The sequence below is a fragment of the Saimiri boliviensis genome, chromosome 10, assembly GCF_048565385.1.
Source record: "Saimiri boliviensis isolate mSaiBol1 chromosome 10, mSaiBol1.pri, whole genome shotgun sequence".
Classification (NCBI taxonomy): Eukaryota; Metazoa; Chordata; class Mammalia; order Primates; family Cebidae; genus Saimiri; species Saimiri boliviensis.
Window position 1 is genome coordinate 52,956,251 of NC_133458.1, and position 24,699 is coordinate 52,980,949.

Genomic DNA, 24,699 nt, shown 5'->3' on the forward strand with positions numbered 1-24,699 from the left:
GAATAGCTGCTCTACTCTCAGGAAAAAAAGAAAGCTGTTATGAGTCCTTATGACTTCATCATTACTGGGAAGGGATGACAATAAAATTCTTAATTGGAACATTTTTTCATTGACTTGGAATGTCTTAATTTATCCTTGAATTTTTTATGATGGAGGCTTTTTGAACTATGACATGGGTATCCTATCTGTTAGAGCAAATCTTTCTGCAGCCATAAAATCAAGTGTGCTGGGAAAACAATCCATATACTTTTCCAGGCTGAAGAAAAATGGAGCCAGCCCCTTTCATTTTCCTTGGTGCACAGTGGAGCACATCAAAGCGACAAGACTGGAGGGTGTCAAGGAACAGTGGACTTAAGCATGGTGCTGATTATAACCGTATAGTACTGGGCACCATGCTAAGCATAACATGTTTCTTTAAGTTTTTCCTCCAAAGAATGTTATTATCTCACTTTAAAGAATAGAAACATTGAGACTTGGACAGGATAAATTACTTACTAGTTTACTGAGTGAAGCCAGGATTTGAATCCAGGATTATCTGACACCTAAAACCAATACCTTTAACAAGTGAGAATCCTTGAAAGGATTATCTGTATAAGTTGTAACAGTTTCAGCAGCTATGTAACTAAGCAGTTACCTTATCACACAGCACTCCATATGTTAGCCTGGATTCCTGCACACAGCATACACACAAGGGGCCATATTTCATGAGTACTCCTTCACAAAATTGTACTGATAGTGTTCTGGGGTTTTGTAATTATATTCTCTTTTTCCTCCCACAGTTTATATTGGTCCATCATGTCTCAAATTCTGCTCTGGCAGAGGACAGTGCACTAGACATGGTTGCAAGTAAGCATCTTAAAATAACACTTACGCTTCTCCTTTCTGATGTGTATTTTACATGTTGAAGCCACAAGTCATTTGTTTTAATAACCTTTTTCAGGACTGGGGGTCTTTTTAAGACAAAAATATTGGATACTCCTAATAGAATGTAAGGATAATTCAAATGTATTTTGTAAGTGAAAGTTAATTAATACATTTTATGTTAGGCCAAATTGTGAACATATTTAGCATTCCTCATGTGAATTTGTGAACAAATTTGAATTCCTCTCAGCTTTATGGCTGCCTTTTCTGACTGTAGTTACATCCCTTCCCATAAACTTGTTAGGTGTTCATGAGTCACATTGTAATTCCTAGCATGCTTTGTAAATGATTATAAAAATCAGTAATAACCTATAGATCCAATGCTAAAGGAAACTGGACTGGGCCAAATTTAGCAGATTTAGTAAGCAAATTCATCATTTTAAAATATAACTTAAGAATCTTGTTTACTTTTGAAAATCATCTGGGTCTTTAATAAATTATAAAGTGTTTTACAAAACAATGCTATTGAAGTCTAAAATTATACATTAATAATGTGATATCTAATTACCACCAGATAATTATTTTATGTTTATATCAAAAAATGGATATTCACATTTATTATGTCATTCTTGTATTAGTATCTAATTATAAAATATTCTGGGAATTCCTGAAACCACAGGCAATCTGTTATAAAGATAAGTTTTCAACAGCTGACCATCTAGTATATTTTTTCTTGTTCCTCCAACAAAAGGGATAATTAATCAATTAGCTAATTAGTTAATGAACAGAGAACTCATAAAAGGGCTTTGAACCTGATCATTTAGAAATTGTAGGCTGGGCATGGTGGCTCATGCCTGTAATCCCGTCACTTTGGGAGACTGAGGCAGGTGGATCATTTGAGGTCAGGAGTTTGAGATCAGCCTGGCCAACGTGGTGAGACCCCATCTCTACTAAAACTACAAAAATTAGCTGGGCTTGTTGGTGTGCATCTGTAATCTCAGCTACTCAGGTGCCTGAGTCAGGAGAAACCCTTGATCCTGGAAGGCAGAGGTTGCAGGAACCAAGATGGCACCACTGCACTCCAGCCTGGACGACAGAGTGAGACTCTGTCTCAAAAAAAAAAAAAGAAAGAAAAAGGAAAAACAGGAATTGCGTGTGTGAGGCAAGCATTTGTTGACATTGAGATTTGTGTGGCTTTTTGACTTTCTAACTATATTTCAATGAATTTAACAAAGAGATCACTCTGCACAATGGAAGTATTTTATAAGGTACATGAAGAATTGAAAAGTTTCTATATATATTTCAGAACTAAATATGCATCCTTGTGTTTTCTAGGAAAACTGCCAAATCCCACCCCCAAACACTCACTACTCATTAGATCTATGAAACATTGGCTGCTATTTTCCTCAAGTTGTTATGTGCATCCATTATCCATAAGCAGACCATCTTAGTGTATTTCAAATAAAATTAACATGAGGCCAGATAAATTCTAATTCCTGATGTTGTTCCAAAAAGTTTTGGAAAAAAATTATCTAAAATGACAATTGTGGCTGGGCACGGTGGCTCACACCTGTAATCTCAGCACTTAGGAAACCCGAGGTGGGCAAATCATGAGGTCAAAAGACTGAGACCATCCTGGCCAACATGGTGAAATCCCATCTCTACTAAAAATATAAAAATTAGCTAGGCGTAGTGGCATGTGCCTGTAGTCCCCACTACTCAGGAGGCTGAGGCAGAAGAAGAGCTTGAACACGGGACACGGAGGTTGCAGTGAGCCGAGATCACACCACTGCCCTCCAGCCTGGTGACAGAGTGAGACTCTGTCTCAAAAAAATAAAATAAAATAAAATAACAACTGCTTTTATTTTTTAAAGATAGAAGGTGGTATTTCTAAAAAGACCTATCTATTATTACAGTAGTTATACCTCATGCTTCATTTTATGTGTATCATATTCCTCTTAGAATTAAGTAGTTTTATTAAGGCTACCATCTGTGGCACCCATGGTGGATACAAACAGAAATCTATATGGTAGCTTTATGCTTTTGGACATTGTTCTTTCTTGACACCACATATTAATTTGAAATAGTCTTAGTCTTTTCCTCCTTCTGAGGTTTTGCAGAATATTTTCACCAGTTGGAATTGTAGTATTTTTCCCTGTTTCTCACAATGTTTTATGTAATACTCATTGGCTTTGTTCGCTTAAGGCTGGGCTAAAAGTTTTACTACTACCTCCTTTGCCAGCAATATGTGCCTTATTGAGTTTGAGCAAAATTGCACAGAGAAGAAATGTATGTGTAATACTACTTATTTCCTTTAAGCAAATCATTGAATCTGGGACCTTTGCAACTTTGTATTTTTCTCTCTTCTTTACTGCCCACCCCTCTCCCCAATTTTACTGCTATTTGCTGTCAAGATTCTGCCCTCTAATATTCCCTAACACTTTATTGCCTGTGTACAATCCCAGGCCTGGTTCTCTAAATGGACAGTCTACTAACCTGATAAGCCCAGCCCTGTTAGAGATGCTAATGAAGAGAGAGACCATTAGAATCCTTCCTTCCCAAGTGACATCCATGTAGCTTAACAGTGGAATCTTTTACCTAGTGTACAGGGTGACTGTACTGCTATATTTAAGCACATGTAGATGGACCAGTAGGAGACATACTGGGAGTCAGGAGAGCCTCATGTCATACCTGAAATCACCAGTGTGTGTGACCCTATTGTTTTGCTGAGAAACAAAGACTACAAAGGTTTTTAAAAAATTATTAGTGGAATCTTTATCAGCATTATAAAATTGAATAATCTTTGAATAAAACTAGGCGTTTTTAGGCCAGGGGAGGTAGCTCACGCCTGTAATCACAGCACTTTGGGAGGCCGAGGTGGGCCGATAACTTGAGGTCAGGAGTTCAAAACCAACCTGGTCAACATGATGAAACCCTGTCTCTACTTAAAAAATATATATATATACACTTTTAAAATGACTCAATGGGAAGCAACTCCAATGTGAGTCATTTCTAAACGATCACCAGTTTCTCCCAGTCACCTCTCCTGAGAAGACACATTTAAGATACACAAAAATGTAATTGCCCTGAAATGCACTCTGGCAATAGTCTTGTTAAGGAAAACTAATTTCAATTCGTGGCTATGGTAAAACACATTCAGTTTCCTGACTTTAAAGTGTGTTCAATTTAGCCGATTTTAAAAATTCATTTTTGGAAACAACTTGGCTATTCAGCCTAAATCCATTAGACAACATCTGAAAGAAGGGCTCATCCAGTAAATATTGGTTTTCCTTTCCTCCCCTTATTGATGCTACTTAACATACCAAGACAACCTTAAGACTTCATGCTATAGTAGTTCTTAGCATTTTAGGCTCCAAATTATTTGGTAATCTTATGAAACCTGTGGACCTTCTCCCCAGAAAATCCAATATACGTAAAACTGGGCATTTGATTTCACCATATTTTTACATTGCATGGACTCCCTGAAATACCAGCATAGACCCGACTCTCAGTAGTACTGCCAAAGAAGCATCCTGAGCCATGCCATAGTATCACCTCATTGGTACACTTGCTTTGTAAAGACTTGTTTCAGACTTCAACAAGCTTTGAATGCTCCTGGGAGAATTCCCCACTCAAAAAGATACCAATTTCACTTTACAGTGGGCAACATTATAAATGTAGTGAGAAGGAAATAGCACAGTAAAAACAAATAATTTGAAACTATCCTGATTAATAATCTCCTTAAAACATAATATGTTTCCATTGGTGATGAGGTTTTCTCACTGATCAAAGACTTGGGGCACTCCTGTATACTCTAGTCAGCAAATATAATAAATACAGCACATTCTCATATCAAAGCAAGCAGGTTGTTGGGGAGTGGGGATAGGTTATTTTTCTTGAAGTGCCACTAATTTGGGAGAGTCCACTGAGAGGCAACACAGTTCTGCTAAGAGCTTCTATCTAGATCAAGAGTGTACACATTTCCTTTATAATGTCAGTCTTCTAAGTTTGAGAACATTAAAGATAGATTCATTTTCCAATAGTTTCTAAATATTTAAAATCATTCCTATCACAAACATGTATTTTAACATTTGTTCTTAGAGAAAATATTTATTCTGGGAATTTTATTAGAACTGCTTAATGTTTCTTTCATAAATTTAATGAGAATTATTATGAACAAAATTATATACCTAAACCTTTTACAGATATTTTAAGTTGGAAATGTGTATGAACATAGGCGTATTTTAGATAAACTGCTGGTACTGGTTGAAGACGAGTGCTGAGTTACTGTTTTAATCATAAGCTTTTTATGGCAGGCTGTACAAAGACTGTGTTTGTCTGGATTATTTACAGTTGATTAGCCCTTATCAAGTCTTTAGATTCAGTATTCTCCAAAGACTAATGAGCCTCATTTACCATTCAGTCAAATCCTAGCCTCTGGACTTCTTCCTCCCCAAAGTAGATTCGAGAATCTCTGAAACAGCCAACAGTTTAAGATTTCATTTCACCATATTTCTTTCAGGTGTGACCCTGGATTTTCTGGCCCAGCTTGTGAGATGGCATCCCAGACATTCCCAATGTTTATTTCTGAAAGCTTTGGCAGTTCCAGGCTCTCCTCTTACCATAACTTTTACTCTATCCGTGGTGCTGAAGTCAGCTTTGGTTGTGGTGTCTTGGCCAGCGGTAAGGCCCTGGTTTTCCACAAAGATGGGCGGCGTCAGCTAATTACATCCTTCCTTGACAGCTCACAGTCCAGGTGAGTGAAGGTAGGGTAGAGTATATGCAAAAAACAGATACTAATGTTGAATTTAGTTATATCGTCAATTTTTATTTTGTATATTTTTTCTGATAGACATCTCATTTTTAACCACGATTGAAAGGCACTTACGGTTTATTGAGAGTTAATTTGCCCTAGTTTTTAGTAAATTAGGAGGCTCACCAATGACATGGATATTAATGACTGACTGGATTTTTTTAAAATATGAAATGTTAGCATCAAAACTGTGTTCTTAAGCCAAGAGATAGTTAATTATTTATGTAGTTTTATTTATTTGACAGCTTGCAGAGGCTGATTAGATTTACTCTACAACTTCCCTTCCCCCAGTGCCTAATAAATAATGCAGTAAAGAAGTGATTGACATTTTAAGTGTATGTACGGCAGAATAGTAACAGCATTAGTGGTATAATTTCAGGTGTGTCTGAAAGATCCTTTCCTGTACTTGTGTACATAGTACACAAAAGTGTATAAACATCCAGTTATGTTTTTATGGATCTATGTTTATATAAAACATGTATATCGATATCTACATGAATATCTACACATTCATACATCTCACAGTGAAATTACTTACCTTTTATAAAAGAAGGATAAGTAAAAATACATAATTTGGGAGTAGTTCACTTAAATTTGTTTGAAATTCTTTAAAGACCAGAATGAACATTACAATTAAACATGTTTACACATACACTGATTATAGACAATTTGTGTCTAGATTTCTCCAATTCACGCTGAGACTGGGAAGCAAGTCTGTTCTGAGCACATGCAGAGCCCCTGACCAGCCTGGTGAAGGCGTTCTGTTGCATTATTCTTATGATAATGGGATAACTTGGAAACTCCTGGAGCACTATTCATATCTCAGCTATCATGAGCCCAGGTATGTTGGAAAACATTTGAAAAAATGGTTGAAGAGTGATATCTCCCTTCTGGGGAAATGATAATTCAAATGGCATAAAATTCCAGATATTTTTCCATTGACAGATGGAGCAGACAAAGATTGATGTGTCTTGCGACGAAAAACTACTAAGCCATGTTTCTTCCCATCCATTTGTCCCACTGACTTCTGATCATTTGGAGAAATTTAAGTCATGTTTTTAAATACACATCTAAGGAAAATATTTTAATGCTTATAAAAGAGAAAAGTAGTCCAGCACTGTGGCTCACCCTGTAATCCCAGCACTTGGGGAAGCTGAGGTGGGCAGATCATGAGTCAGGAGATCAAGACCATCCTGGATAACATGGTGAAACCCAGTCTCTACTAAAAATATAAAAATTAGCTGGCCACAGTGGCACACATCTGTAGTCCCAGCTACTTGGGAGGCTGAGGCTGGAGAATCACTTGAACTTGGAAGGCAGCAGTTGCAGTGAGCCGAGATTGTGCCACTGCACTCCAGCCTGGGCGACAGAGCAAGACTTCATCTAAAAAAAAAATAAAATAAAAAAATGAAAAGATTTACATGTACTATAAAAAAGATTTTACATGTACAAAGAAAAAAAAATTTTTTTTTGAGACAGAGTCTTCCTCTGTCTCCAGGTTGGAGTTCAGTGCTGTGATCTCAGCTCACTACAACCTTCACCTCCCGGGTTCAAGCGATTGTCCTGCCTCAGTCTCTCAAGTAGCTGGAATTACAGGCCCTTGCCATCATGCCCGGCTAATTTTTGTATTTTTATAAAGATGGGTTTTTGCCATGTTGGCCAGCCTGGTTTTGAACTCCTGATTTCAGGTGATTCGCCCAAAGTTCTGGGATTACAGGCATGAGCCACCACGCCTGGCCTACAAAGAAATTTTTAGCATGTATAATGTCTCTGGCAAAAATGGGTGTTAGGGTTCATTTAAAGCCCTTTCTTCAAGCCATTTCTATTTTTCTTTCGTATATAGATTTCATCACATATAGTATCAGTTGTCAGATTTAAGGCTTACTTGAAGTTGGACTACCTTTCAACGTTGGCAGAATAGTAACAGCATTAGTGGTATAACTTCAGGTGTGTCTGAAAGATCCTTTCCTCTCTTAAACACTTACTGAGCTAGTCACTGAAATTCCTTTAAAAATATCAAGGGAAGAGGAGGATGGGGAAATCTCAGAATTAAGGTTTAAAGTTAAAATTTTATCAGAGTAGTTGATACTGTGGCTTACATCCACAGTCACATATAAATGGACTAACATTCCATTTCACTTCCTGGAAGTATATTTTAATCATGAGGAGATGAGAAAGAGATAGGGCTTTGGGCCCAGAAGTTTGCATTAGCAAACTGGAAAAAAGACAGGCATCAGGAAAGTGGGAAGAGAAGGGCTGAGGATATATTTTATATATTTTACAGTTCTGCCCAGAACTGCCCCTATCTTTAAATATTTGCAAATAGATGAGAACTTTTATTTTCATAGCAAATGAAGTAGAATGTAACAGATAATAATTAACATCTATTATAACTTATAAATGTTATACATTATAAAATTTGAAGAATGCACCAGCTGTGTTGGGTGTTTTCCCTGTACAGGTAAAAATCTAATGCTAAACTCAACTTTCTTACTCAGTAGAGACACATGAATCCTAAAGAACCTTTCCTAGACTCTTCATAGTAACCATTAAATCAAAATTAAACAGAAATCAAGGTAATGATGATGAAATGAAAACATGAAGAAAATATCACCATCCTAAGTTGGCCTAAAGCACAATTTTTTCTAACAAAGATGGACAGCTGCAAAATTCAGTAATCAATCTATATCATGAAATTTAATTAATCTTTGTTGATATGAAAAATAATTACACATTTAATGTGCTATTGCAAAGGCGCATTTAATCTTGCCTGCCATTTGACAGCAACATTTTTCTTCTAGAAATCAAGGTGGCTTTTCAGTATTAGATATGTGCATGGCTTGAAAGATTAAGATCAAAGTGGAGATTTTTTTAGAAGGAGAACGTGGTAATGATAGCAAAAACGCCTTCACTTTTTAAATATACACCACTGTCTGTGAGACTCTTCCTCCCACCCCCTCTCTCTTACAAAGATTAATAAAAGGTAACATGGCAAAAAGGGAATTTGATATATTCTAGATACCAAATTATATTTTTAGATAAATAATACAAGCCATGTAAATTCTTCATAAGAGAGTTAAATATATCTTGATGCTTTTAGCCATTTGCTATATTTCCTTCAGTATAAATTGCTGTCTGTAATTGCTATGAATTCCATATTGTTTCTTTATGCTGTGGCTGTTCAAAAATGAAGTGTGATCCATAAATTAGACATGCTAGTTGGCTCTTACTCCCTAACTGTTTTAAATAATTTGCTTGCCTATGATTCACTCAGTAAATAAAAGAACTGTATCTGCTTGTTATTAATAAAATTTAAGGTCTGATGATATATCTAAGTTAGTCTTTTAACTGAGACTGACTAGAATGTCTTGTGAACTAACTGGCATTTTTATTAATGTAAAATTACGTATCACTGGTGAGACTAAAATTATTTTAGCTTTTCTCTTAATTATAGGGCTTGTTTTTAGCCTAAAATTACTGTGAAGTCTAATCTTACTTTATTTTTATGTCTTATTTATTTGATCTCCTTTTTGTTTCTATCATGTCACCCAATTCCGTAGTATATATAATTGTAAACATTTTTTAAACAATTTGATCTTTTTATTTGATCCTCTTTGTTTCTTTATGTCAACAATTCCATAGTACATATTACTGTAAAACATTTAAAAAATAAATCTATGAGCTTAGGACCTACACACAAGAGGAAGATTGAGACAAAAAATTGACTGAAGTCAAGTCTCTGCATTCTCTTCTAGGAATATTCTGATCAGACAATTCCACAGCTATTCCAACCAGTCACTATAATTTGCAAAGAGTGCTGAAATCAGCAGGAACTCCCACTACACCGAAAGATACGATGTAAAAGTTAAGAACAAGATTCTAGAGCCAAGTTCCCCGGGGGTCAAAATCCTGCCATTAGTACTTATAGTCTGCTTAACCTTAAAGAGATTATTTAACCTCCTTGTGCATCTGTACTCATATCTCTGTCAGGCGTATACTGATAATATGTACTTTATGCAGCAAAAATTGGTTGAGTGCTTGCTTATGTGCCAGATACTGCTGTAGGTACTAAGGCATAATAGTGCAAAACAGGCAAAAAAGTTTCTAGCCTTTGTCATAAGAATAGCATTATTCTGGCCGGGTGCAGTGGCTTACACCTGTAATCCCAGTACTTTGGGAGGCCAAGGCGGGCGGATCATGAGGTCAGGAGATCAACACCATCCTGGCCAACAGGGTGAAACCCCGTCTCTATTAAAATACAAAAAATTAGCCCGGTGTGGTGGCACATTCCTGTAGTTCCAGCTACACCGGACGCTGAGGCAGGGGAATCACTTGAACCCAGGGAGGTGGAGTTTGCAGTGAGCCAAGATTCACCACTGCACTCCAGCCTGGTGACAGAGCAAGACTCCACCACAAAGAAAAAAACAAAAGCATTAACCTGATTTCACAAACGAAGCTGCTGAGACATATAGAAATCAAGTGCTTTATCTACAGTTGCAAAATCATTAACCATTAGGTGTCAGAGTAGGAACTCTGACTCAAGAGTCTAATTACAGACCCAGAGTCTTAACACCTCTGCCGTAAAAATATTGGTCACTTCAGTCACTGCTATCATATTCACATACACTATTTTCCTTAAAAGTTGCCTGGGAAATTCTAGTTTTCAGTTGTTACATTAAAAAATAATATTTATTTTCATCAGAGAGAATATTAATTGCTTTTATAATTATTAATATGAAGAAAAATTATAATTTTCTAATATAATGTTAAAAAAATTAAATTCTTAAATCAATGACTGGCATTTTCATCATTAAACCAGTTTAAATATGGCATAATTGGTTTCTATATGTTATGCATTTTTATAAATGTGTGCATTTATTTAATAAACAGGTTAGAAAAATTAAAATGAAAATTAGTAAAATACTTAACAAAACCTGACTCTTCTAATAAATTTACACTGGTGAAAAATTTTACAGATTACAGAAAGTATTTAAAACTCACAAATGTATTATAGCTATATATTTTTCGTTTAAGAAGTTTTAATTAAAGTTTATTAAAGTTTTATTTCTGTATTTGCATATGAATATTCCTTTATTTAGAAAATATGTTTTCTAATAGTGCAACAAGTTCTACCAATTCTTTACTGTTTGTATAATCAATGTTGATAGTCATGTTAGTCCACCCCATATATCCATGTACAAATTATTTAATGGGAAAATAGGTAATTATTTTTAAAATAACTTTCAGTATGTAAAATAGCACATTCCCAAAAGGTGGTTTAGCATGTTTCTTCACACAATAAAAACATGAAAGCCAATCCAATTTCTCAGTAATTTCAGCCTTAGACATTAAAGTTTAAAATAATTTATTTCTAAGTTATTCAACTAGTCACTTGAATGAGGAAGTTTTTCTTTGCTCATTAACGTAAAAAAAAACTCAACCCTTTCAGTGTGCCTTTACTTCAAGCACCTTTCCTGGTGTTTAATCGTACCTTGATGGTGACAAATGTTCCATTTGCCATTTGCTTCACATCTCACCTATGTGTGGATGCAAGCAGCTTGGTACTGTGATTTATGGAGCTTTCAAGTAGATGTCATTGCACTGGCGATTAATATATGGTTCCTGCTGCTGTATACAATAATTGCTCCTGGAAATTAGATATTATTCTTAATTTTCTTCTCCATTTCTCAGATACAGGTTTACTGTCATAGCTACCATGCTACAGCAAATGACCTCACACACTAAGCTAAACTCATGGGAATAAGGAAGTATTCTGGTTCCAAAGAGCCAAAACTGTAATATGTATAACAAGCTGCCCAAGATCCTTTACCAGTCTATGTTGAATACTCTCACTTTGTCTACCATGTTTATTGAGAGCTTTTTCAAAAGCAGATGAGTGAAGGCAAAGTTACATTTTGGGATGTGTTTGGAAGACTTTGTTGGAAACAGACAGGAAACTGGACATCTCAGAAAAAACAGTGTTTATAATCATGGGAGAACTATTTTTTTAATACTATACTTCAGGGAAAAATCTATCCCACTGTATACATTTGCGTTTTGAGATACCAAAATAATCTAAATTTTGACTTCGATTCTTTTTCTCTAGAATAATCTCCGTAGAACTACCAGACGATGCAAGGCAGTTTGGAATTCAGTTCAGATGGTGGCAACCGTATCATTCTTCCCAGGGAGAAGACGTGTGGGCTATTGATGAGATTATCATGACGTCTGTGCTTTTCAACAGCATTAGTCTTGACTTTACCAATCTTGTGGAGGTTACTCAGTCTCTGGGATTCTACCTTGGGAATGTTCAGCCATACTGTGGCCATGACTGGACCCTTTGGTAAGGATTTCATCATTGTTGTTGTTATATTTTGCACTAGGAATTGGAACATGAGGATGATCTTTCAGTCTATTCAGCACTTAGTCATTTGTTGACAAGTATTTACTAAACAGTAAATATTTACAAGTATGTCTACACAAGCTTACTTGTATGCCTACAGGTAAGATGTCTTAGGAAAGAGGACTGGAAACAAAATACTGATAGATTTAAATAAATACAAAATGTTACCATATTTATTAAATTTTTACTTCCCACAGTTACATATGAAAAAGAAAACCTCTTCGAAAAGTGTTAGTAATTAAGTTGACTACCATATTCTACCATATTCTACATATGACTACCCCTTCAGAAGCCCATGGCATTCATAAGGAAACAGGACATCCCTCTAGTGACTATTTTAATAAAATTTCTCATGAGTAGTTCTGTTTTCTTGCTGCCTTATATAAAGCCCTAGAAGTTTTTTTCTAGCCATGATTGGTTAACTGGCATCTCCTTTTTAATCCATGTTATCAAGCAGTATTGGACCAGTAACTTAATGACAGTGGGCTTTCAAAATTCTGGGAGAGCCTAATTAAGGTACTCTTCATTTTTAGATTCTTTCTCCTTTGGTCATATGCAAATTTAATTTGCATGTAAAATTTAATTTGCATACAAAAAACAGCAAATAATTTAAAGGTGATTAGTACTTCATGAACATCAGCAGGATGATACAACACTGTTAACTAGGGTGAGGAGCTGCCTAATTTACATAGGGAACTCCCAAGAGGCTTCTGGGAGGAGGCTGCCTTTGTGTAGTTCACATGGTGGATATAACACATTCCACTGATTGGAAAGCGGGAGAACATGGGAGCTCTAGCCACATGAAGATCTGGAGGAAGAGAAATCCAACTACAGGAAACTTTGCAGTGCACACAGTTCCCCCAGGCGAGAGTGACCTTGGCATGTTCAAAGACCAGGAGGGAGGCCCATTGTTCTGGAGACCAGGTAGTGAGTGTCAAGGAAACCAAGAGATGTGTGGAGGCCAGATCTTTGAGGGTCTTCTAGGCCCAGAGATCCTAGATTTAAAAACTCAGGTCTGCATGATTCCAAAACCCACACAACCTTCACTACTGTGTGTACTGCCTCTCTCCAGGTTCATTTAGGACTGGAAATATGATTGAAGAATAATTTTCTAAGAGACTTTTATTTTGTATTGAGTCATGGTCAGACCAATTTAATTCCTTCAGATGAATGTCACTGAAAGCTGTTCACCACTGTTGCCTCCAGAGAGCATATCATAATGACCCATCAGTGACCATATCATAATTAGAGGTGAATTTTACACACTACTACACAGAAAATTACCTTTGATGGGACTCGTACATGTATAGTCACATCTCACACACAGCAGGCTAAAATTCTAGCATCAAAATGACAGCTAATGGAACGGAATGGAAGTACAGCTGGTCACTTTGCTGCAAGCATTATCAAACTGGATAGAATGAAATTTCTAAATTTCTATAAGACAAAGTAGGCAAGGTGATACTGCACATTTTCTTCCTTTTTGTTTTTTTTTTTTTTAGACAGAGTTTCACTTTTGTCACTTAGGTTAGAGTGCATTGGCACGATCTCAGCTCACTGCAACTTCCACCTCCCAGGCTCAAGTGACACATTTTCTATTTGATAGCCTCAGATGCTTCTTTTTACAGATATTCTTTCTTAGTCCTAGAGACTTAAAAAAAAAAAGAGTAAAGCAAATAAGAAGGTGCAAAGATGTAGAACAAAATGAGATTTCTTAGAATTTTATGCTTCTGAAAATTTAAATTGACCTGAATTGACAGTAATTCAAACTGGGCATGTACCATAAACTACATCCTTCAAGTTTGTATAGAAGAGTTTTTTCCTAACACTTTTAATACTTATAGAGTATTACAACAAAGAGTCATATCATGAATGCAAGTCCTGTATCATGTTTATTTTCACAAATAGTTAACATCTGCTCAGATAAATGCAAAAGTTGCTGAGCATTTTAATTTAACACTTGGGTTGAATGCATGATAACAGCAGTTTAATTTCTTTGCTTTGATCAAAACCCTAAGAACAATATCTTTTCACACAAGTCTGATGAATATTCTTAACACACCACTGCTTTAATTGATGGAGATACATTTACTTTGTGAAAGTACAATCACAGTAATTGTAGAAAAACCATAAGAAAGTATAAATAATTGTACAATCCCCATGGGCACCTTGAGCAGCACCATAGGAGTTTTATTAACAACCACATGTGAGCAATCGATTTGACTTTCTGATCTCTGTGAAACGAAAAGGAGTTGTCTTGGTTATGAAACAACAGAGAGTATACTCTGGCGGTGATAATGAGACTAGAGAAACACATTAACCACTTTAATAAGGACATGAAAAATGCTTGCTTCCCATTAAATGAAACAACATGGAAGATCTCAAACTGTTCCTATTTTCTTAGCCAGTGAGTCAGAATAAAACCCCTCTTAATGACATTGTTTTCTCTCTGCCACTGTTGAGGGATACATTGTCCAAGATTTAATGTGAGTTCACCTTAGGGATGTTTTTCGGAAACACTCCTTACAGTATTAAAATTTAAGTGATGATATTGACCAACTATTTATTATAATCTCATAGTCCTAAAACAAGCTGTCATTTTTTAAATGTAAAACCTTTGGAGCATATTGTCTTATTAAGTAAAAATTATCTAAATATATTTAAGTATGTGGTCTCTGCCCTTAAGTGACCTTGTTTCTCTCAAGGGAAATTTTGAAATATATACGTGGTCTTATGAATGGCTGGTGTTAAATTAATTATTCTTGGTTTTTCTTGGCTGTGAGTTCATTTAGTTCTCATTTTCTAACTCATGACTTTCCATGAGCGTAGATTGTCATTCCTAAGAGTGTTCTTCAGGGAAAACTTGGACAATTGCTTTTTCATTAGAAGAACTACAGTCAGTATGCTATAAATCACTTTCCAGCATGTCATCCTAGAGTACTTTTTTCCAGCGGAGAAACTAATTGCTTTTAATTCTTTGAATGCTTTCCTCCATACATAGTATCTGAACTCAAAACTTCTGTCTGCTTTAGATTCCAAAAATATTTTTTAAAATCTCTTACATATGTTTTAAGATCACTAAAGGAATAATTCTATTTAAAGTTAATTAAAGATTGCATCTAATACTATTAATGATAATACCAAGGGAACATTAACTTTCCTCTACCCCATCTGATAAACCAGCTAGATACAACAGGTAGGAAGGACATTGCTATCTTCTTGTATAGAGAGTTTTGGTTGTAAAATGTATACAGTTGAGGCCAGGCACAGTGGCTCATGCCTAGATCCCTGCACTTTTTGAGGCCGAGATGGGCAGATCACTTGAAGCCAAGAATTCAAAGACAAGCCTGGCCAACATGGTGAAACCCCATGTCTACTAAAAATACAAAAATTAGCTAGGTGTTGTGGCACATGCCTGTAATCCTAGCTATTTGGGAGGTTGAGGCACAAGAATCTCTTGAACCCAGGAGGCAGAGGTTGAAGTAAGCCAAGATCATGCCATTGCACTCCAACGTGGGTGACAGAGCAAGACTCTGTCTCTAAATAAATAAGTGTACAATTGGGATAGAATGGTTGTTGTAGCATTTAGAATTGGCATTTGTTTAGAATTTAGAATTGGCAATTGTTTTTAGGAAATGTGGTGTGGTAAAAACATAGGCTTTGAGATCATAGGCCTGACTTCAGATTCTCACACTGCCAGTTAGAAGCTTGTAAAATTAAAGCCAGATAATTTTAACTAATGAGGAATTTTGAGAAGTATATATTTTGATGTAGCTGCTTTAAGAAGTTTGCATCAAAGCAACTTTATTAAGAGAGGAAATAACTGAGTTTTATTAATAGTGTATGAAGACATCCCTGACTTCTAACTCCACCCATAACTTCTACCCTTTTGTCCCATCTTTGTCTTTCATCCCATTCATGAGCTAGTGCCATCCCTAACCCTTACTCCCACTCTCACCACTGCCTTATATCTGAGCCTCACTCCATTGCCAGCCCCTAATAATGAACTGTCAATTGGACATACAGTGAGAACACTAGTCTTGCACAGTCTTTTTTAATTTCTAGAAGGTGACATGTTTTAATGACTTCTTTATTAAATCACCAAACCTGTTCCCATAGCAAAATAGTAACATAAAAAGGCCACATATTCAAGGAAATTTGTTTAGTCTCTTTGAACCTGAGTTTCTCTTTTTTTCTTTTTACCTTATTTTTTTATTATTCTTTTCTACATTTCTTCTAAAAAAAAAAAAAAAAACTGGATACATCTGAGCCTGAGATTTTCATCTATAGAATGGGAGCAATGATACTTACTCCCAAAATTATCATAAAGATTAAACGAGATCATAGATAGCAAATATCTACCATGAGCCTGCCATTTCCATTCCCTTCACTGTCTGGTTGAAAGGAAGAAAACTGGTATCTCTAAGATCCACATAATGATCATTTTTGAATTTTAGAGACTGCCAAATATTATTTTGCCTGAGTAATACAAAAGAGCGTTCTCTGAAATTTAAAGCGATCAAAATAGAAATGGTAAATAAGAGTTTTATTGTATAAACTAGATTTGGTTGAGGGAAAAGGTTGGAGGATTATGCAACAGAAAGCTCATAGTGGGTATACTTATTTTTGCCAGTACTTTCCTATCTCAATGGCAGTCATCATTGCTACACAGACGGATTGCATTCTAGCAACACAGAATGTGTTATCATAGAAAGTATTTTGTGAATGATGAGTGGTTACTAGGAAATTCCAGACCTGAAGGATCCTAAAAGTCTGTTTATCTCATGTTGTAACTTAAACACAGTTCATTTGCAATAAAAAGGTATAAAAAAAGTACTATGACTCTACTAATAATTAAAGCAAAAATTAAGATAAGAAAAGCTGTAGTTTTTGCTTATCGCTAATGGTGCTTGAGGAACAGCAGATATAACTAAAAGACTCAAAGATAGATGAGACCTGTAGAAATGTTAAGAGGGCCTTTCATGGGTACTAAAGTTAGAAGGTACATGTTCTTTATGTCTAATTTTACTTTTTTAATTAAAGCTTTTTTTAAAAAAAACACAAGTAAATCACTAGTACTAGTCATCTGTTGGTCATTTTTTAGAAAGAGAAATTTCCTAAAGTAGTGAAAGTACAAAGGAAGTAAAAAAAGCCACATGAAAAAAAGTGAAATTAGCTGTGAATTACAAAAGGCATGAGGAAGCTAGCCACAGTGGCTCGCCCCTGTAATCCCAACACTTTGGGAGGCCGAAGTGGGTGGATCACCTGAGGTCAGGAGTTCAAGACCAGCCTGGCCAACCTAGTGAAACCAAATCTCTACTAAAAATACAAAAAATTAGCCGGGCATGGTGGCAGACGCCTGTAATCCCAGCTACTTGGGAGGCTGAGGCAGGAGAATCACTTGAACCCAGGATGCAGAGGTTGCAGCGAGCTGAGATTGTCCCATTGCACTACAGCCTGGGCAACAAGAGCAAAACTCCATCCAAAAAAAAAAAAAGGAGGCATGAGGAAAAAAGGGTAACATTAGTGGTATGTGATGTTGTGGTAGGAGGATCTTTGAAGCCTGATTTTGCACACCAGCTCCAGGTGGCATGGTTAGCCCAAGAGAATAGGAAACTAGAGGTCTAAAATGAAGAGAACAGTTGCAGTGTGGGTGGCCCAAGTCAAAGGGAATTGACAAATGCTACATGTTCAGAACATTTTAAAAGTAGTATGTGTTCATATTTCATCAAGTATTTATGAGCATGGACAAGAAAAAATTATTTGTTTATATATTTTATGAGAAGCAGGAGTCACCCAGGCAAAAATCCCAGATTAAAAAGTATCCTAAAAGCCTGTTTATCTCATAAGTTAAATATAGTTCATTTTGCATAAGAGCTAGAAAATAGTACTGGGGCTTATTAACAATAAAAGAAAAGCAATAATTTATTGTTGCATTATTATATAATAATATGACAGATCTGAATGATAGGTGAAATTTTAAGTTACAGGAGAGGGACTATTTGTTCAGGTACATGTAGGTTATAAAGACCATCAGGAATCCACAATAATATGTAGTAATGGGTAACTCGAAGAGTTTTCCAAAATGACCTGGAGAACAACCATGAGAGCTCATGTTGTGCAAAGTAAACCTGCCTCTGTAGGGACATTCAGGCCCACAGGCAGATCAGCACACAATTAGTAAGCATTGTACCACACATTTTAAAATGAGAGCTACCTCTCCTTCTGCTGCCTCTTGGTTAATTTATTGAAATAGGAATATGTGTTTAAAGAGTTTTGTATCAGAGTCTACTACATGCAGATCTCTATTCCTTTAAACCAATCTTGGGAAACTCATCAGTGTTTACCCGATACTAAGGTAAGCATTGTGTTATTGGGAAACGTGGGCATAGAAGGAGTGTGATTAGTGCCTAAATGGAATATTAGATAGCTCTATTCCTCAGTTTACAAGGAAAAAGTTACTGACAATCTCTATAAAATGAATCAATGTATAGAATAACAGCCAAGTAAGTTTTGTTAAGATTTTCCTTCATGAAACATCGACCTTTAGCTTATACAGAAATTCTGTCTGTTTAAATAGTTGATTAGCATGCTTAGAGTATTCTTGGGATTGTTTCTTTAAAAGACTATTAAAAAGAGCAGTAAATCAACTAAAATTGTGCTGCTTAAGGAAGTCAGTCTGGGTGAGATGGCTCCCAGGAGACACCTCAGTGACCATTTCACAGTAAATGATTGTCTAGGAAGCTTAGCAGGTAGATAAGGTAAATACATTGAGTGACAAATGGAAACGTCACTTCCTATTATTCTCAACAGCTTTGAAGTATTCTCAGTACTGAAGACTTTTGGTGCCTCTATAAAATTGCTAATATAATTGAATAGATTTATACGTGACTTTCTAAACTAGAGCCTATTTATTTGGCTTTTTCGCCATGAGGATTTCATTACCTGAAGTTGTTCATTTATTGATAGACTAATTTATACATTCAGCTGTGTATTGATTGATTTACAGGCACTGTTTGTACTAAAACTGTAGCAACTGGTGTTGGAGACAAAGATAGAAAGGCCCTTTGCTTGTAGAGCTGACATTCTGGAGGGAAATAACAAGTACACAAATTCATAATAATATTCCAGACAGTGAAAAGTGCTGTTAGGGTAACAGAAATGGGGTTTTATGTGGCAGAGTGGAGAGTGGTGCTATTTTAGGTAAGAGGATTAGGGAAGCCCCTTGGGAGGCATTAGAGTCCAGAATGATGAAAGAGACAACCGTGTAAAAGTATGGAAAGAGAGCTTTGCAGGCAGAGGGAGCAGCAAGGGCAGCCAAGAAACTAGATCACATAGCTTCATAGAGCAATATAAGGATTCTGGATTTTACTCTAGAGTTACAGGAATCTGGCAAATAATTTGGAGTAGGGGAGTGATATAATCTTCCTTATGTTTAAACAATAATTGTGGCTGCATTGTGAAGAATAGGGGTACAGGATAATAGAAGGAGCAGTAGAAGGAGCTCAGGTAGGAGGCTACTAGTGTCATCTGCATGAGCTTAGGATAGGATGGTGACAGTGGATGAATGAACTACTCGAAGATATATATTAGAGGATGTAGTAATCATCAGGACCTGCCTAAGGGATGGATTAAATGGCCATTTTCTAAAACTTATGCCTTGTTGATGTCCGTGGGCTTAATTTTTAAGTCATGTATGTCTCCAAAGTTAGAGTCCTCTAAAAATCTTCCTTTGGACTAAATAGGGAAGTGAGGTCTCAGAAGTAAGGAGAGAGACCACTAAACAAATCAACAGCAAGAAAAGTCTACTTTTGATGGTTTAGATTTGTGGTTCTTTCTGGTTTATTGAAACAGAAATTTAGCATTTTGAAACAATTATTTTTATTTTTATTTTTATTTTTTTGAGACAGAGTCTCACTCTGTTGCCCAGGTTGGAGTACACTGGTGCAATCTCAGCTCACTACAACTTTTGCCTCCCAGGTTCAAGTTATTCTCGTGCCTCAGCCACCTGAGTAGCTGGAATTACAGGCATCAGCCACCACATATGGCTAATTTTTGTATTTTTAGTAGAGACAGGGTTTCACCATGTTGCTCAACGTGGTCTCAAACTCCTGGCTTCAAGTGGTCCACCTGTCTCTGCTTCTCAAAGTGCTCAAATTACAGGCATGAGCCCCCACACCCAGCCTAGTCTGAGACAGTTATTTTCTATGGACAGTGGTTCATAAAATTTCCTTGATAGGCCCTGGGTGAGCCATGTGGGTTGGCCTGTGCAGCCTCCTCCCCTGCCTTGCTGGCTTTTACTCAGTCTCTCCAGTCACATTGCTCTTCCTTCTTTCTACACCAACAAGCCAAGCTCCTTCCTCTCCCAGTACCTTTGCATGAGCTGTGCCTCTGCCTAAAAAGCTCTTCTCCCCTTTTGGGTACAGGGCTTGCAGCCTCCAAGCTTTCCAGGAGACTGGGAAAAGTCCAAGGACTGCAAAAATGTGTATTGTCTCAAAAATATGACAAGAAACTCACCAAAATAAAATGAATACATTTTAATTAAATGTCTGCAAAATACAACTTTAGGCTAACTTTATTAATCACTAAATTTCATATTCATAAAATTTCAAAATGGAAATCATTTTAAAATTTTTTAAAGATTCCTGAATCTTTAAATCACAGCCAAAAAAGTATATTAAATGCATTACTAGTAGCCAAATAAAATCTGTTACAAAATCCAACTATTTTTTGCGACCCAAAATATTTATATGTAATGCAGTACATAGGTGCATTTTAATATGTTTGCTGTGATGTGAAATGAAGTTTCCAAAATTAAAAGTATTGAGGTCCTACAAAAGTCTTAAAATGGCTCTTCTCGAGTATCCTCTAAATAAGGCATGGGGTTGCACACAGTTGGAAGGAGAAAGAAAGATGATTTCAAAGATTCCTTATATATTTTCTCTCTCCCGTCCATGCTAAATATTTTCAGCCAGGGCTGTCAGGCCCAATTATATCAACCAGTGTATTCTGTCCTGAAAAGAAGGGACGTGCAAGGAAATATGGGCGATAGAAAAGAACTGAGAGAGACAGGAGTGTGTTGAAAGGGCAAATCCTAATGATAAGTGGTATAAATGTGGATCAGGTGAGTTTCTTTCAACCAAAATTGACTCTGGAGATAATGTGGATGTAACATAAAAGAAGCAGGAGTCAGAGAGTTCTGGATAGCCTGAGATCAGAGATGAACAGAAGTTGTATCAGTCCATTCTCACACTGCTGATGAAGACATACCTGAGACTGGGCAATTTATAAAGAAAAAGAGGTTCAATGGACTCACAGTTCCATGTGGCTGGGGAGGCCTCACAATCATGGTGGAAGGCAAAAGGCATGTCTTACATGGTGACAGATGAGAGAAAATGTGAGCCAAGCAAAGGGGATTTCCCCTTATAAAACCATCAGAACTCATGAGACTTATTCACTACCATGAGAACAGTATGGGGGAAACCCACCCTGGTGATTTAATTATCTTCCACCAGGTCTCCCACAACATGTGGGAATTATGGGTGCTACAATGCAAGATGAGATTTGGGTGGGGACATGGCCAAACCACATCAGAAGTTGTAGGCAGAAGTAGAAGGAGCTTGAAACAGCTAGGGCTCCCCTGATCACCCTCATCCCCACATTAGTGGTAGGGAAGTATTGCCCCTGGCGTCTCATGTACACACACACAGTTTCCTGACAGAAGACTGGCAGGCACTACAAGAGCTGGGAGGATGGATTCTTCCCTGGGTGCGTGGTCTCCTGCGGTCGGCCCCTCTTCTCTGACTCTTGGTCTCCCTCTCTCCCTTCTTCTCTGGGGGCCACAGCTCATGCTGCGCTTTGCACTGACTCCCCCTCCAGCGGACACCCAGCAGAGGTTTGCTTTTTCTGCCACAGTTTGCTCCAGCTGATGCACATTTTCTAAAAATGCGGTGAAGTGGGCAAAATGAACACTCATCAACAGAAAGTAGACAGAAAACTTTGAACACATGATCTCACCAACAAATTTCTATAAACTTTAAAGCTACCTATTTTAAAACGTTTTTGGAATTAGCTGCTGGCATCTGGAATGTTGGGTGAATTGGTCTAGTTCCACAGGAGACACAGGCGAGTGGCTGGGCTGAAAATGGAAACTGGACTTCAGCAGAAGGGGTGGAAGAGCTGCTCTCTGTGGCTTCTAAAAGAGTCTCCCATCCCACAGCTGCACCGCAGTTAAGTGTACATAGCTCGGTTAGAAAGAAGGGACAGCGTTCATTTGCAGTCATCATGGCCATTGTATACAGACAGCCTGGATCTCACGGGGGACACATTCCCCCAGTTCTATCTCCCATGAAGTTATCTGATTCTTGAGAATAAACTGCCACTGGACAGAGATTTTCACTGGACAGAGAGACTACTTTCTATAAATGCTGAATTAATAGCAGTCAGGAAACTCAGCTTATGCTTTTTATTGGCCAAATAATTTATCTAGCTTAAACTAAGATTCTAGCCCTGAAGTGGTATAATTGAAGAACTATGTATAAATTTCGAAACTGAGAGAATGGGAATGGGAATGAAAAAGATGAAGAATATAAACTGTGAACTTTAGGAAAGGTAAAGATAAGCAAAACAATGCAGGTACTAGGGACAAAAAGAGCCTGAAACAGATGCTGAAACATTTTGATTACTGACATGACCCGAAACTCTTAACTAGATAAGTAAGAAGTATAGCCACTTAGAAATCCATAAAGACATTTTAAATGAAGTATTGATTAAATACATGCCAAATACATTGGTAGAGAGATTCCAAATTTGTTTGGAGGTGTAGTGAGTAAAAATCTGTTACAAAATAAATTCAGTATCTGGAAATTTTTACTTAAAGAATTAGTAAGCTGGTTGAAAGAACGTAATCAGGAAGCCAAGAGGAAGAGTAATAAATGTCTATCTAAATGTCTATCGTATCAATATGGCTTGTTAAGCTCACATGTTTTGCTTACTGTCTCTCTAACATAGAAATGATCCAAACAGTGTCATAGAGGAAATGCCATACCATTTCTGGAACCTGAAACATGAATGTTTCTGCAAGGAATGCTGTTAGAGGAAAGTGTGCTGATAAAAGCAGCATGAGAAAATGTTTAGTGACCACATATTCTTGGTCTCAACTCTTCTAGGCAGAAGCAGCGGCTAGAGACTAGTAACAGGTGGTAATCTAAGAGGGAGAGGCACATAGGAACATAAAATCAGTCCATATCTCCACATATTGAATACCATACAATGGGGACCATTATGCAAAACCCATTCAAATTACAAAGAGAAAATTATGACCACAATAATTTAGAGTATTATTTTAATTTTTCTGCTCTAGTCCTTATTTAATTTTTCTGATGGATCAAGAAACAAAAAATTAGAACCTAGACAAATTAAGAAGGTAATTGTCTTCATTTGTTTGTGTTGCTATAAAAAAAAAATACCTAAATCTGGGTAATTTGTAAAGAAAAGAGGTTTATTTGGCTCCCACTTCTGCAGGCTGTACAAGAAGTGCAGTGCCAACATTTGCATCTGGTGAGGGATTCAGGCTGCTTCCACACATGGCAGAAGGAGAAGGGGAGCCAGTGGGTACAGAGAGTAGATGGTCACAAAGGAAGGAGAGAGGGCATGGAGGTCCCAGGTTGTTTCTAAGAACCAGCTCTTAGGAAAACTAATAAAGCAAGAACTCACTCATTACCTCAAGGACAGCACCAACAGGCCATTTATGCAAGATCCACTCTGATGACCCAAATATCTCCCATTAGACCCCATCTTCAGCATAGGGAACAAATTTCAAAATGAGATTTGGAGGGACAAACATACAATCTACAGCAGTAATTAACAGGCAAGATTTAATAGATAAAGATTATACTCTACAAATAAAATGTATGTGTGTGTGTATATATATATATATATACACACACACACACACACACATATGTATATTCCTTTCGGATGTTCAATAGACATTATGAAAATATGATCGTGAACTAGGCTCAGAGACGGTCTCAAAAGATGCCAATAAAACATGATAACAAGATTAGGGACTATAACAGTCAAGTATTTCACTATTTAAAATTTTTAAACTTGTGTTTTGGGAGGAAAAACCTCCCTAAAGAAACAAAACATAAAACAAATTTAAAGCGAGGGAATCTTTTTAACACATATGACAGACTATATATCCTCACTATGTAAAGAACTCTTACAAATCAGTGAGTAAAAATGAACCCGCTTTAAAAATGGGCAAATTCCATGAAAAGGCTTCACACACACACACACACACACACACACACACACACACACACACAAATATATACATATAAATAGCCAGTAAACACGAAAAGTTTCTAAACTTCTTTGGTAATCAAAACAATGTAGATTAAGAGAGTATAGACATAAATTGGCCAAAATAAAAAGTATCATCAAAGTTCAGTACTGACAAGTAGTAAGAATTGCCACCTCAGTCATTGTTAATGTTCTTGGTAAATTTTTTTTTTTTTTTTTTTTTGAGACGGAGTTTCACTCTTGTCACCCAGGCTGGAGTGCAATGGCGCATATCTCAGCTCACCTCCGCCTCCTGGGTTCAGGCAATTCTCCT

At 36.8% G+C, this 24,699-nt stretch overlaps 1 protein-coding gene across 3 annotated transcripts in view; it reads left to right on the forward strand.

Moving 5' to 3' along the window:
• RELN (reelin) overlaps window positions 1-24,699 on the forward strand; it is a 522,420-nt gene that overhangs the window by 348,106 nt on the left and 149,615 nt on the right. For all 3 annotated transcript variants that reach the window (XM_039472914.2, XM_039472915.2, XM_074379281.1), the window contains exons 17-20: window positions 780-846; window positions 5,384-5,617; window positions 6,354-6,515; window positions 11,781-12,017. In XM_039472914.2, the coding sequence (XP_039328848.2) occupies window positions 780-846; window positions 5,384-5,617; window positions 6,354-6,515; window positions 11,781-12,017 (700 nt within the window). The remainder of the gene's footprint in view (window positions 1-779; window positions 847-5,383; window positions 5,618-6,353; window positions 6,516-11,780; window positions 12,018-24,699) is intronic.